General features: G+C 33.1%; 1 protein-coding gene across 11 annotated transcripts in view; it reads right to left on the reverse strand.

Annotated features, from left to right (window-relative positions):
* Positions 1 to 14,297, reverse strand: part of LOC127722146 (intermembrane lipid transfer protein VPS13A-like) — a 174,748-nt gene that overhangs the window by 17,681 nt on the left and 142,770 nt on the right. For all 11 annotated transcript variants that reach the window (XM_052228992.1, XM_052228991.1, XM_052228998.1 and 8 more), the window contains 11 exons: positions 14,124 to 14,257; positions 12,782 to 12,911; positions 9,899 to 10,021; positions 8,966 to 9,078; positions 7,611 to 7,764; positions 6,941 to 7,075; positions 4,636 to 4,717; positions 4,262 to 4,331; positions 3,218 to 3,326; positions 1,968 to 2,087; positions 386 to 516 (listed from right to left, as the gene is read on the reverse strand). In XM_052228992.1, the coding sequence (XP_052084952.1) occupies positions 386 to 516; positions 1,968 to 2,087; positions 3,218 to 3,326; positions 4,262 to 4,331; positions 4,636 to 4,717; positions 6,941 to 7,075; positions 7,611 to 7,764; positions 8,966 to 9,078; positions 9,899 to 10,021; positions 12,782 to 12,911; positions 14,124 to 14,257 (1,301 nt within the window). The remainder of the gene's footprint in view (positions 1 to 385; positions 517 to 1,967; positions 2,088 to 3,217; positions 3,327 to 4,261; positions 4,332 to 4,635; positions 4,718 to 6,940; positions 7,076 to 7,610; positions 7,765 to 8,965; positions 9,079 to 9,898; positions 10,022 to 12,781; positions 12,912 to 14,123; positions 14,258 to 14,297) is intronic.

The raw sequence follows: 14,297 nt of genomic DNA on the forward strand, positions 1-14,297 counted from the left end.
AATCAATGCTATAAAATAAAACTTTGATACAAATAGTTCTATTTAACTTTCTCACATGTCTTTTCATCAACTTAAAACATTTTTATCTTGAAACATTGAACTTAATAATCAGAGCCAAATATGGCCCTTACTGAACCTACTCCTTTCAAAATAAATGAAGTCCGTAAAGTATGCATGTTTCGTCAACTTTCTACTTTCATTTGAAAGAAGAGTATGTCTACCATCTATACTGATAAATAAAGATGTAATATCACCAACTTAAAGGGTATTTTTTCCGATATAATCAAAAACATTTTTTCAGAAATATGTTACTTTTAGTGAAATTCAATGTAAAAATGTTAAAGATATTGGATTTGAGGTGTTCCCTTAAAGGAGGTTTATATACTTGAAGACAACATCCTGTACATCTGTGAGGACCACACCCACACTCTGTAAGAATATGTTGATAACATCAGACTGGATAGCTGTCTGTTTACCATCACCTCCACCACCTTGTAACGAGAAACTTAGATGGACCTGTAAAAAAAAGTAAGAAAAGGTTGAAATTAACTGTAGCCCATCCCTTACTTATCCTCCAACTTCAGAGGAATTGAGGAAAATTATAAACATTATCATATCTGAATCCTGTGAAAAAGTATAACAATATACTGAACTCTAAGATAAATTCAAAAAGGGTAAGTCAATAATAACTGACAAAATCAAATTATCAAATGTTAGACTTTGTCAACCAACCGAACCAATGGACACAGTTGTCATATTCCTGACTTGGAACAGGGATTTTTCAGAGAAAATGATGGCTTAAACCTGGTTTCATACCTGCCAACTTTTCAAAATCTCCATGGGGGATTTTGAGCGCAAGAGGAACTTATGCTCCTCTCTTATTGTCATAAGTGTTTTTAATCTACTTCTTTTTGTTTGAATGAGTATGTATGTGCTTAAATACCCCTTTAACTCTTTATAATGCCTGTTTTGAGGTGTTCAGTTTATAAAATAAAAAATTCAAAAATTCAGGTCAACACCTCTCATGGGGGATATCCCCCATAAATCGGGATAGTTGGCAGGTCTGTGGTTTAACACACCTTTTATTGAATTCCTATTTACATGGTTTTTGAAAATTCCTCTTTTTACTACTATATATCAATTTGTGGTTTCACATCTTACTTATAACATCTAAATCTGTTCATGTTTGATATGTTTATTTGTGGTTTTGAATGGTTGATTGTTTGTTGTTTGCTTAACATCCAGTGGCAAATATATCATGTACATTTAGAACAGTTCTGTCTAGCATAAAAACTGTTAAGAAACAAATACTTGTAAGCAATTTAATAACTGTGATCAGGATAGAAACATGTTATCATTTGATGTTAACCTAAACAATACTTTGTACTAAACATGAAGAGACAGGTATGTAACAATCTAGATCATAATGTACCATAATGGTTCAGTCAGCAGGGAGATGTATTATCATTCTGCCTCCTAACTTGTCAGTCTATGCTCTAATCTCTTAGATTCTTATATACTTCAACTTTGCTATTTGCACAGTCAAAAAGCATTGACTATATAAAGCTTTATTTGTGACATTGATAACATGTTTCTGTAGAGATTTTTGTGTTGTGAAAGAAAGTAGATTCATTGAATTTTATGCTGTCTGCTTCAAATTCAAAATTGTTGATTTCTACCAAAATTATTTCATTTTAAAAAGTTTAAAGCGAACAACCATACATTGTATCAAAACTTAAATTTCTTTGTAATTGGCTGCAAGCATGATAGAAATGCTAGACAAAGCCTCACATTTACCTGTTTCTAAGCCTTATACAAATAAATTTCAAATTTTGAGACAAATGTATGGTTATTCTATATATACCAATACTTATTTTTGTTTGTTTTACAACTCAAAGCTAATCAGTTGCAAGATACACTTGATTTAGCATGTCAATACTGCCACAAAATCACAATTGTCTACAAACCTTAATTGGAGAGAAGTGAAGATAATCATAGAAGTTTTTCTGTTCCTGTGCTAGTGACAGGCCAGCATCCTCAATTAATGTTACATGCACTCTCTTGTAATCTTCTTCCATCAGTGTTGTCTGAAACAAAGTAAACAATAAGTATATAAGGCCCAATTGTGAAAATAGAAAGCCTGTATCATATTTTAAACCAATAAATGCATCCAGTAAAATTAGGAACTAAATCACTCATCCAATTCTGTAAAGTCCTTTCTACATTTTGATAACAGTTTAAAAGCAATCAACTAGACATTGGATAATTAGGAACAGCTTATATCAACAAATTAGAGAACAGCACCAACTGTAAATGGTTTAATTACGCAGTTCATTTTGGACATGCTGAATTAGGGGCAAAGTTGATCAATCTTACTTGTGTGACACTGGGTAACAATTATCGATGACAGCATTTTGATTCACCTGTTCATGAACTAGTTTTTGATTGAAATATTTTCAGATTTTTGCTATTAAACACTAAGCAGTTATTGATTTTAAATAATGAGAACAAAGTTTTGGCAAGATGGCAGTGCATAAGGTTTGCATTTCATAGTGCTAAAGCCATCATTTTCATGTTCAGTAAATACATTGCAAATCCAAGTATAAATAGATGGGATGAAAAATTTGTAAGGGTTCCGCGGAACCCAGTGTCTCGCCTACTTTTGCTGTTAATCACAGGCTCAACAAAAATGAGATGAGGAAAAAATTTAATAAAAATATTCCTCTCGATACAATTTTTTTATTGTAAGAAGCTTCTGTCCAAGTTTGGTAAAAATCCAGGATAGTTTATGAATCTAATAAATGTTTTAAAAAATTTAACCACAGAATGAATGTAATGTTAACTGGCAGAAAAACTAAGTCCATTTATAAGTAAAATACGGAAAAACAGGATTGTTTTTTTTACAAAATTTACTTCTGGATACTATCTTATGATCATAAACAAGCTTCTGTCCAAGTTTGGTAGAAATCCAGGATAGTTTAAGAAAGTTATTAAAATTTCAAAAACTTTAACCACAGAGTGAATATTTGTGGACGCCGCCGACGGAATGTAGGATCGCTATGTCTCGCTTTTTCGACAAAAGTCGAAGGCTCGACAAAAACAATCAAATTCACACGAATGTCAAAACCCAGTGTGTAAACAGGGTAAAAGTCTTCTTATGCAAGATGACCATGAATTCAATAGATAGATTTAACCTTAAAATCTCTAGATAACATACCTCCTGGTCTCTGGAAACACTTCCTGATGATGAGAAAAGTTCTATGAGTTCATTAAGGAAGCCCTGGTCTACTTTCAATGTCATTTCCTGTGTCAGCACCTTGAAATATCTAAAATAAAATCAACAACTATCAATGTTTAAGATCTAACACCTAGAAAAAATAAGGATCTGTAGCATAACAAACTAATTATCAAGACTAAAGAACAATTATAGATCACCATTAGGCCTTCAACAATGAGAACTACTTTGTTTTCTAAGAATATCCCAAATTAATCTATGAAAAATAAATAAATATTGACTACTTTTCTAAATTTCATCTTTGTCCAAAAATTAGTTCATATCTTAAGTTATGGATAGGGTAAATATCTTTCATACATGAATTAATTTTAATTTTTTATCCTATGTTGGTTCAGTTTACAAATAATTTATTCACAGTAAGTTTTAAAAAGTCATATTTCCTAAAGCTTGTTCACTCTGGCAAATTTTAAACTAAAATCATCCCATATTATTACTAAATTTGTTCATTTTTGACTCATTTTCTGCCAAATTTGTTTGCTTTCTTCACATTGAGCAAATAACTTCTTTGCTTTGTCACATTTTGTTCTAAGTTTGCTCGATTAAATAATAGGTCAAAACAGCCTAATAGTACATTTTATAAGGAATTGCAAATTTTCCTTTTGTACTTATTGTCTAATATATTTCTAGATCATAGACAGAACCTGATACTTAAAAATATTAGGCACTGACATCATGTATAAGTCCAGGATTATCACACTTTCATATCAATCTGTGTCAATTCATCAATTAAATGCATGAGACTTCAATCATACAACTTTTAAAACAACTATCACAAAGTTATGTACACATAAAAATAGTTGTTGTAACTATTTCGTATATTTCAACAAAAAAAAACATACTGGTAAGACCAATTGCTGATAAATAGATAATTGAATTCTATTTTTTTTTAATCCTGACTTCATTAGCTTCAATATCTTTGCTTGATTAAATAATATGTCAAAACAGGCTACTATTACTATAACTTACTTAAACTGTGACATTTCAATATGTTCATGTTTTCTCTGCATCATACTCAACTCTGTAAATGGTTTTGGTACTGAAAAAAATGTGGAAAATATCATTTTAGTTTCACAAATAAATGAACCTTTAAACAAAATAATGATATGCCTGATAACAAATTTTCTTCTGGAATTTTTTCTCTTGAAAATACAAATAAAACCATTTCCATAATCTGTGCAGTAAATATTTTATTACCTACCAAAAATACAATTGCATTTCAGCTTGAAGAAAGTTAAATTGATGTAAAACAGCCATTAAATTTTGTGCCAGTCCCTTTGGGTAGTAATATACATGGTAGAACATTATTGGTGATGGTTTTCTATCAGATAATAAATACATACTACTCTCTGCTGCTATAGACTTGGCGAGAGGTGTAGGAGCCAAAACAGTCTGGAATGTTGCATCACTCATCTGGTTATCTAACTATAAAACATACAACAGTATTAATAATTGAGTATAAAATCACTTATTCATGACCCCATTGCTATATTATTTTTTAAAAGCATCCATAGCTGTTGTGTCTCAAGTTTAAGTAAAGATCTGGTTGTCTTTTTGTCTCAAGTTTAAGTAAAGATCTGTTTGTCTTTTTGTCTCAAGTTTAAGTTAAGATCTGGTTGTCTTTTTGTCTCAAGTTTAAGTAAAGATCTGGTTGTCTTTTTGTCTCAAGTTTAAGTTAAGATCTGGTTGTCTTTTTGTCTCAAGTTTAAGTAAAGATCTGGTTGTCTTATTATCTCAAGTTTAAATAAAGATCTGGTTGTCTTTTTGTCTCAAGTTTAAGTAAAGATCTGGTTGTCTTATTATCTCAAGTTTAAGTAAAGATCTGGTTGTCTTTTTGTCTCAAGTTTAAGTTAAGATCTGGTTGTCTACAATAAAACTATATAATACATGTAGTTTCAATCATTTAACATTATCAACATCAGCAATTGATCAATTCTTTCTGTTATTTGTTGTATTATTTTCTTGTAATTACGATGTCATATGAAAGGTCAAAGTATATGATGTCATATGAAAGATCAAAGAATATTTTTGGATGAAGAAGTATTTTTTAGTAATGCTTGAAATATTATCTTATTGGCAATTCAGTTCAAGATTCAAAGTGAGTTCAAAGTTTATTTGGAGAAGCAAAATGTATGAAATAAGTCCTTACTGTAAAGTCAGAAATTATTGCAATTTTTGGAGAAAGGACAAAAATGTGAGATTAATTATTGCGATTTCAGGAAAATCTGCATACATTTATATGTATCCAATGTAAGAATGGAAGTTCTTTATATTGCAATACTCACCTAGTCGCATTATTCTTATCAATAAAAATCCAGAAATAAATTCTGAATTTAAAGTATATGAAAAAGAAATGTCTACTGCACAATTAATCAACTACTACTAATTTATAGAATCAAACATGATAATGACATGAAATTTATAAATCATATCTTAAAATTCAGAAATTAATGTGAAGCTTCTTTTTGGTACTAACTGGTATCCTTTGTATTTGGCATAGGGTTGTATCTTGTGATCAGGGCTTCCAAAATTATTTTTAGCCAGTCGGACATTTTATATATTATCCCGATTTTAATCCCTTAAGACTAAATATACAAAAGGCAATTATGGTAATCAGTTGCTGATTTGGCCATCCCAATGATTGACATTAAAAAAAATAAATTGCTTCGCCGAGCGCAGCTGGATACGACTGCAGAGGTCCAACCCTGAACAGTTGGGGCAAAAATGGACGCAATATTCGCGCTTGATACAGGTCTGAATTTGGATTGTTATTAAATATTTGACACATAAAAGGTTTCTGACACAGAATAACTATAGTCAAAGAACTTGGGTATATGATTTCAATTTATATTCAATTTTTTGCTTTTGTGCAATACACTTTGCTGTTGCGAATTGCCCCCCCCCCCCCTCCCCGCACAAAAAAAAATAAAAAATTACCCCCCTTTTTTTTGTGATTTGGTGCAATACACTTTGCTGTTGCATATTAACCCCCCCGCCACACACTTTTTTTTGCAAAAAAAATAATATTTGAAGAATTCTTCTTTTTAATTTCTGAAATCTGAAATGAGAAAAAATTGACCCCCCCCCCCCCCCCCAACAATTTCTTTTTCCCTAAAAAAAATTCTTTCCATCAAGATATGATCATAATTAAAATTTCCAATGGAGTTTGCAACCATAATTACCCATTTAAATTTACCATAGTGCTAACTTAATCTATAATATAATAGAATTTAAAATATGGTGTCAAATCTTTCATATGGATTTTTTTGTAAAAAAAAAAAGATGCAACATTTGCAGATATTTTTACTGGTCTTCCTTTATAAATATGCATTTCTTTAAACATAATTTAAAAGCAGTGTAAGGGAGGTAATCAAAACGTTGTATTTGGATTACCTCCCTTACACTGCTTTTAAATTGTCTTAATTGTTCATTAACCATTACTTTATACATAATTTAAAAGCAGTGTAAGGGAGTTAATTCAAATGATGTATGAGCATAGAGCTGTATCTAGTGAAATGAGGATTTAAAGCATCAACAGGTGATTGTTTTAAAGATCTTGACTACCTCAAGGGTTTAACACAGTTGGTAACTTGGTGCCTTTGTATTTTGATATGAACTGTAAATTTAAAGGTAACATTTTATACGGACCTGAAGCCTCTGTATTTTTGCATGTAGTTGTATCTGGTGAGGGGATGTTTTGTACTGCAGCCATATGCCCTCTTGAAAACTCCTTCTGATTTGTCTTTTGTTTGGTTTATACATCATCATTTCATTCCAGTCAACCTACAATATACAGGTTTATGTGGTTATAAAAATGTAGCACAGATAACTAAAGATTGAGAAACAAAAACCCAACCAAAAACCAAGGTTGAACTCGGGTGTTCAGGAAAGGGTAAGCAGTAAATAAATTATGCTGATAAATATGACTTTATACAAGGAATTAAAAAAATTCACAAGTTCATCTATTTCTCCGTTAATATTTTAGACCAGTTCTTTCTTGCTTAATTAAAATTGTAATATGTGTGCTGCTTTTATCTCCGGTTTCATTGAAATCCAACCAACAATTCTTCTCAGCACGTGGCATTTAGGAGTGAAAGCAAAGACTGGTCAACTTGGAGTCAAAATAAATAGAAGAATGATATGTCTTCATGTGGACTGTTAACTTGTGAGATAGCACATTAAAAATCAAATCAAGCATGTTTATCTAGCACAAAGCATATACTATAATGCTGTTCAACATTTACAGCCATTAATCAATTAACTTCCTTGTCCAGAATTGTTTACATTAACAACCAAAATAGGCTATTTTAATACTGACCTCCATTTTATTTTCCAGATGAACTTTAGATGCTGGAGTATGACCTGCCTCTAACTCATTAGCATATTTCTGGTAGCCTTTCTCCAATGTTTCTCCCGTCTTTACATTCAAAGCTCTATATCTCTTCCTCTTTTCTTCCCATATAATTCCTGAGCTGAAAACAGAAATTCATTCCGAAATAATTATTATATATATACATTTTTTCCTTCAAAACTCTCTTTGATAATGTAGGGGAGGTAAGTTTTAACATAGATGAGTATAAATCTAACAAGTATCTCAGTGAACAGGGAATAAATAAAAATCAAAATATTGGAAATCAATGAAACTGATTGTTATTTAAGGGAACTTTTACTTTATCTAGCTTATAGATATAAGAAGATGTGGTATGAGTGCCAATGAGACAACTCTTCTCCATCCAAGTCACAATTTATAACAGAGTGACAGCAAACCGGATTTTCCTGCAGAGGTCTAACCCTGAACAGTTGAGCAAGCATGGACACAACATTTAAGCTTAAAACAGCTCTGAATTTGGATTGTGATTGAATATTTAAAATAGATTATTATCTAATTAATAATGAAAATGATATTTGCAAATCTGAACCCCCAAACAGGATCATGTAAAAACAAGTCAAAATTGTGATTATTGAACTTGACCTCCATTTTGTTGTCAGTAACAACATATTAAAATTTAAAAAGGTTTGGTTGAACAGTTCATGAGTAAATGCACGGACACGACATTTTTTAAACTTTCAAGAACCGTAACTCCTGAACGGTAAAAGTCAAAATCGTCATTATTGAACTTGACCTCCATTTTGTTGTCAGTAACAACATATTAAAATTTAAAAAGGTTTGGTTGAACAGTTCATGAGTAAATGCACGGACACGACATTTTTTAAACTTTCAAGAACCATAACTCCTGAACGGTAAAAGTCAAAATCGTCATTATTGAACTTGACCTCCATTTTGTTGTCAGTAACAACATATTAAAATTTTAAAAGGTTTGGTTGAATGGTTCATGAGTAAATGCACGGACAACATTTGGTTGCCGCCTGCCCGACCGACCGACCGACCGCCGTACATCCCCAAATCAATAACCGACATTTTTGACACAAAAATCCGGTAAAAAAGTAAACAATTATAGGTCAAAGTACAGCCTTCAACACGGAGCCTTGGCTTACACTGTAAGCAAGCTATAAAGGGCCCCAAAAATGACTAGTGTAAAACCATTCAAACAGAAAAACCAACGGTCTAATCTATATAAAAAACGAGAAACGAGAAACACTTATGAACCACATCAACAAACAACAACCACTGAACATCAGGTACATACTGGATTAGAATTCATATAACCTTACCTTGTTATTCCTATGTAGGCCACTTCTTTCTGTTTGTAATCATTAACAAGAGACAGACCCAGACCCTGTATACAGATGTTAATCTCTTGTTCTATACGTTCTAATTCTCCTGCCTGAAATATAGAAATGAATGCTGGGTAATCAATGATTAGTGACAGACCCAGACCCTGGATATAGATGTTGATCTCTTGTTCTATACATTCTAATTCTCCTGCCTGAAATATAGAAATGCATGCTGGGTAATCATTGATTAGAGAAAGTCTCAGACCCTGTATGCAGATGTTGATCTCTTGTTCTATACGTTCTAATTCTCCTGCCTGAAATATTGAAATGCATGCTGGGTAATCAATGATTAGAGTCAGACCCAGACCATGTATACAGATGTTAATCTCTTGTTCTATACGTTCTAATTCTCCTGCCTGAAATATTGAAATGCATGCTGGGTAATCAATGATTAGTGACAGACCCAGACTCTGGATACAGATGTTGATCTCTTGTTCTATACATTTTAATTCTGAAATACACAAATGCATGCTGGGTACATTGTTTTTGTAATAATTTACGGAAGAACAAAATTGGAAGTGTAATTCTTGTCACAGAGTTGTCCACTTGAAATGCAAAAATTACAATTTATCGAGTACAATACAGTTGGAAAATTTTGTTGCAGACTGCAGATATTAGACAGTCTCTGTTAAACTTTATAAATTATTTTTAGATTGAGGCCGATTTAAATCTTCTCATATTGTATAGACACCCATCTATTACTGAACACTGTATGTTGCCCTCTATATGTCATTTAGTAATTTGTGTTTTTATGTTGCTATCTCACTGACATATAGCCAACATAATATATTTAGGTAAATAAGAAAAGCTTACATTCACCTACGATGTAATATCACACCAGAAAATTTCACCTTTAAAACATGTATTTACCTCCTGAGCTATTGTTGCCAAGGCCAGGTCTTCAGTAAACAGTAGAACACGCTGCATACCATTGAGGAACGATACCCAGTATATCTTACTGTCAGAATGAGCAAAGAATTCTCCTATTCCATCCTGTCAATAGAGTATAAATATAGCATACAATAAATCATAGATAAAAGCATACAAATAGTGTATGATAAATTACACAACAGGTATATAATAGATGATTTTCTAATTTGTGCATTTCCTTTGTCACAATGGTTAATGTTATAACCTCACAGTAAGAACTGATTGTTCTATGATGTTATTTAAACTGATTGACCTCCGGTCAACCAGTGCTACTCAAGATTGGTGTATAAAGCATATAAATAGCATATATGAAAGCATATAAAGGAAGTTTTATGTAGAAAAAGAGTTGGCTTTTGAAAACTGCAACCATGTTTTAAAAGTTTAGAAAAGACTTTTAATTTATTGAAAAACAGTGAAAAATATGCACAATATAAGAACAACATGAACAATAGGTTTCTGTTTAATTAATTCACAACTTTTTGACTGGAATATTTCAAAACTATCTTTTTTGTATTAAATAGTCAATTGTTGAAGACTGTTATTTTATAATGTTGCCCTCCAGATGTTGTATCATTGACATATGAACCCACTTCTCCTTTTATTCATACCTTTAACATGCATTTAAATTAAGAGGTACAGATCCTATTTTGGGGGTCTTGGTAGCCAAGTGGTCTAAGTAGTGGAACTACTGTATCACTAGCCTGTCAACACTAAGAGTTCATATCCCTCATGTGGCAGGTGCATTTGACTCCAATCTTAACAAGAAATGATTGTAACAGGATGCTGTTACGAAGTCTCCCAAACGAAGCTCCCATAATTCGTAATTCCCAGTGTCGCCTGACATTGGACAAAGTCCAGTGAAAATTGGTTTGGTCCATTAAAGTATATGCATTAGTGAAGCCTGGGGACTAACCCTGTATATCATTTAAATCATCTTGGCATGACAAACCAGAATATATATGGTTTAGGGGTGGGGATCTCGACCATTTACAAGATACTAGAACATTGGGGGTGGGGGGAACCCCTGGGGACTGACCCTATACATCATTCAAATGTTCGAGACACAACGAACAGGAATATATATAGTTAAGGGGTGGGGATCTCGACCATATACAAAATATTAGAACATTGGGGGTGGGGGAAACCCCTGGGGACTTACCGTATACGTCATTCAAATTTTCGGGACATGATGAACAGGAATATATATGGTTTAGGGGTGGGGATCTCGACCATTTACAAGATATTAGAACTTTTTCTAAATTGCAGGGGGTGGGGGTGAGCCCTGGGGACTAACCCTGTATTTCATTTGATGTGCTTTATCATGACAAACCAGAATATATATGGTTTAGGGGTGGGGATCTGACCATTTACAAGATATTAGAACTTTCTCAAATGGCAGGGGGTCAGGATGACCCCTGGGGACTAACCCTGTATATCATTCAAACCATCTTAGCATGACAAACCAGAATATATATGGTTTAGGGGTGGGGATCTCGACCATTTACAAGATATTAGAACTTTCTCAAATGGCAGGTGGTCAGGATGACCTTTGGGGACTAACCCTATATATCATTCAAACCATGTTAGCATGACAAACCAGAATATATATGGTTTAGGGGTGGGGATCTCGACCATTTACAATATTAGAACTTTCTCAAATGGCAGGTGGTCGGGATGACCCCTGGTGACTAACCCTATATCATTCAAACCATCATAGCATGACAAACCAGAATATATATGGTTTAGGGGTGAGGATCTTGACCACTTACAAGATATTAGAACTTTCTTAAATGGCAGAGGGTGGGGGTGACCCCTGGGGACTAACCCTGTATTTCATTTGATGTGCTTTATCATGACAAACCAAAATATATATGGTTTAGGGGTGGGGATCTCGACCACTTACAAGATATTAGAACTTTCTCAAATGGCAGGGGTCTGGATGACCCCTGGGGACTAACCCTGTATATCATTCAAACCATTTTAGCATGACAAACCAGAATATAGATGGTTAAGGGGTGGGGATCTCGACCATTTACAAGATATTAGAACTTTTTCAAATGGCAGGGGGTCGGGATGACCCCTGGGGACTAACCCTGTAAAAAATTCAAACCATCTTAGCATGACAAACCAGAATATATATGGTTTAGGGGTGGGGATCTCGACCATTTAAAAGATATTAGAACTTTCCAAAATGGCAGGGGGTGGGGGTGACCGTGGGGACTAACCCTGTATTTCATTTAATGTGCTTTATCATTAGAACATTTTCAATTAAAAAGATTGTGTCTATCACAAACGGTTTTCAATTTATAATCATTTGAAAATTTTAAAAAATAAAATCCCATAGGGTTCTATAGTAAAACCTTTCTTTCTTTTTGCCCCTCAAAGTACCCCTTTATAAACCCCAATGCACAAACAAAACCCTGATTGCACCACTAGACATGTTAGTCTAGCATATTGTGAAACCCTAAGTTAATCTGACAAGCGGTTTTGGAGAAAGGGTGCGGACAAGTTCAAATTTAAAAGCGGCGGAAGAAGAAGAAGAATAATAATAATAATAATAAGAACTGAGCAAAACCAATAAGTCTTCCCAAACTTCGTTTGGAAGACTTAATTAACTAGGATTGCCAGTTTTCCTACTGAAGGTCAGTGGTTCTCTCAGCCTTCCTCCACCAATATAAGCTGACTGCCACAAAATAGCACAATAGTGCTGAAAGTGGTGTTAAACATCAATCAGAAACTATTTTCAATCAATTTCACAACCTTAGTATGGCCGGACTAATAATGAACCATTCCTTTTATCTACAAAATAAATGAATACCCTACCTGTTGTAAATCATTTTTCGTGTCCTTTTTCTCTCCACATGACCAGATTACCTCCCTTTTCCCTGTAGCAGTCTCCCAGGTGTACAACATATACTGCTGAGCATTAAGTACATGTTCTGTTTTCAAACCACTGAAAATTTATATTTATAAGTGTTGACATAAGTTATAGCACAACAAGAATGTGTCCATAGTACACAGATGCCCCACTCGCACATTCGTTTTCTATGTTCAGTGAACCGTGAAATTGGGGTCAAAACTCTAATTTGGCATTAAAATTAGAAAGATCATATCATAGGGAGCATGTGTATTAAGTTTCAAGTTGATTGGCCTTCAACTTCATCAAAAACTACCTTGACCAAAAACTTTAACTTGAAGCGGGACAGACGGATGGAAGGATGAAGGAACAAACGAAAGAATGAACGGACGCACAGACCAGAAAACATAATGCCCCTACAACTATCGTAGGTGTGGCATAAAAATGTTGTTTTATAACAAATGGGATATCACATCCTATTTTTTTACAGTGATGTTGCTTATAGAGCTCATAAATTAAAACATGATCTTTAAAGACCGTTCCCAACTAAAATTCTACATCAGATTCTCGTTGTTGTGGATTCATTATACATGGATAAATTATGTAAACAAAGATTTAAAGTGATCAACAAACTACAAATTTCCCATGGACTTGTACCTGTACCAAGTCTGGAATATGACAGTTGTTTTCCATTATTTTGATGTGTTTGAACTTTTGATTTTGCCATTTGTTAAGGGACTTTCCGTTTTGTATTATCCTTGGAGTTCGGTATTTTTGTTATTTTATTTTTTGTATGCAGAATTTGTCTAAACATACAATCTAAGATTAAATGGGCACCATATTAATTTTACTAACTTTAAAAAATAATGAAATGTATGCATTATGTTTAAAATAGTTTCAAAGCATCTTTGATTTTTATATTCGTTTTAATTAGTTAAGTAGCCTATAACTAAATAATTTTGTATACTATTAATCAAGCATTCTGTGAATTCATCTATTTTTGTGGCTATCAATTTTTGTGGATTTAAGGTAACTTGTTTTTTTTTTTTTGTGGATATTTGATTTAGTTGATTTGCCTAAGTCTGCATATCAGCGTGTAGAAAATTTATACTTTGTTGAACATTTAAACTAGTTGTTAACCTTTTCCCACCAAATCCACGAAAATTGGTATTAAAAAAATAATAATGAATCTACAGTAATCCTTTGTTTGATTATTATTTGCTTGATGTCCAGTGGCAAAGATTTAATACTTGTTCGGACAAAATTCATTTTCTTGAAAATTAGCACAAATACACATTCAATCCTTACCTTTGATGGAAATGTATCATAGCTTTCTCTGTATGGTTGACCAGTAGAACAGTTGCCATGCCATCCATATATTCACTCAACGTTACAACAGTCGCAGACTCAGTCACTTGGCAATCTACATTTAGTCCACCATGCTGTAAGAGAAGTTTTACTTTCATATAAATAAATATCTGA

This window comes from Mytilus californianus, unplaced genomic scaffold (genome assembly GCF_021869535.1).
Source record: "Mytilus californianus isolate M0D057914Y unplaced genomic scaffold, xbMytCali1.0.p SCAF_12, whole genome shotgun sequence".
In the NCBI taxonomy this organism is placed as follows: Eukaryota; Metazoa; Mollusca; class Bivalvia; order Mytilida; family Mytilidae; genus Mytilus; species Mytilus californianus.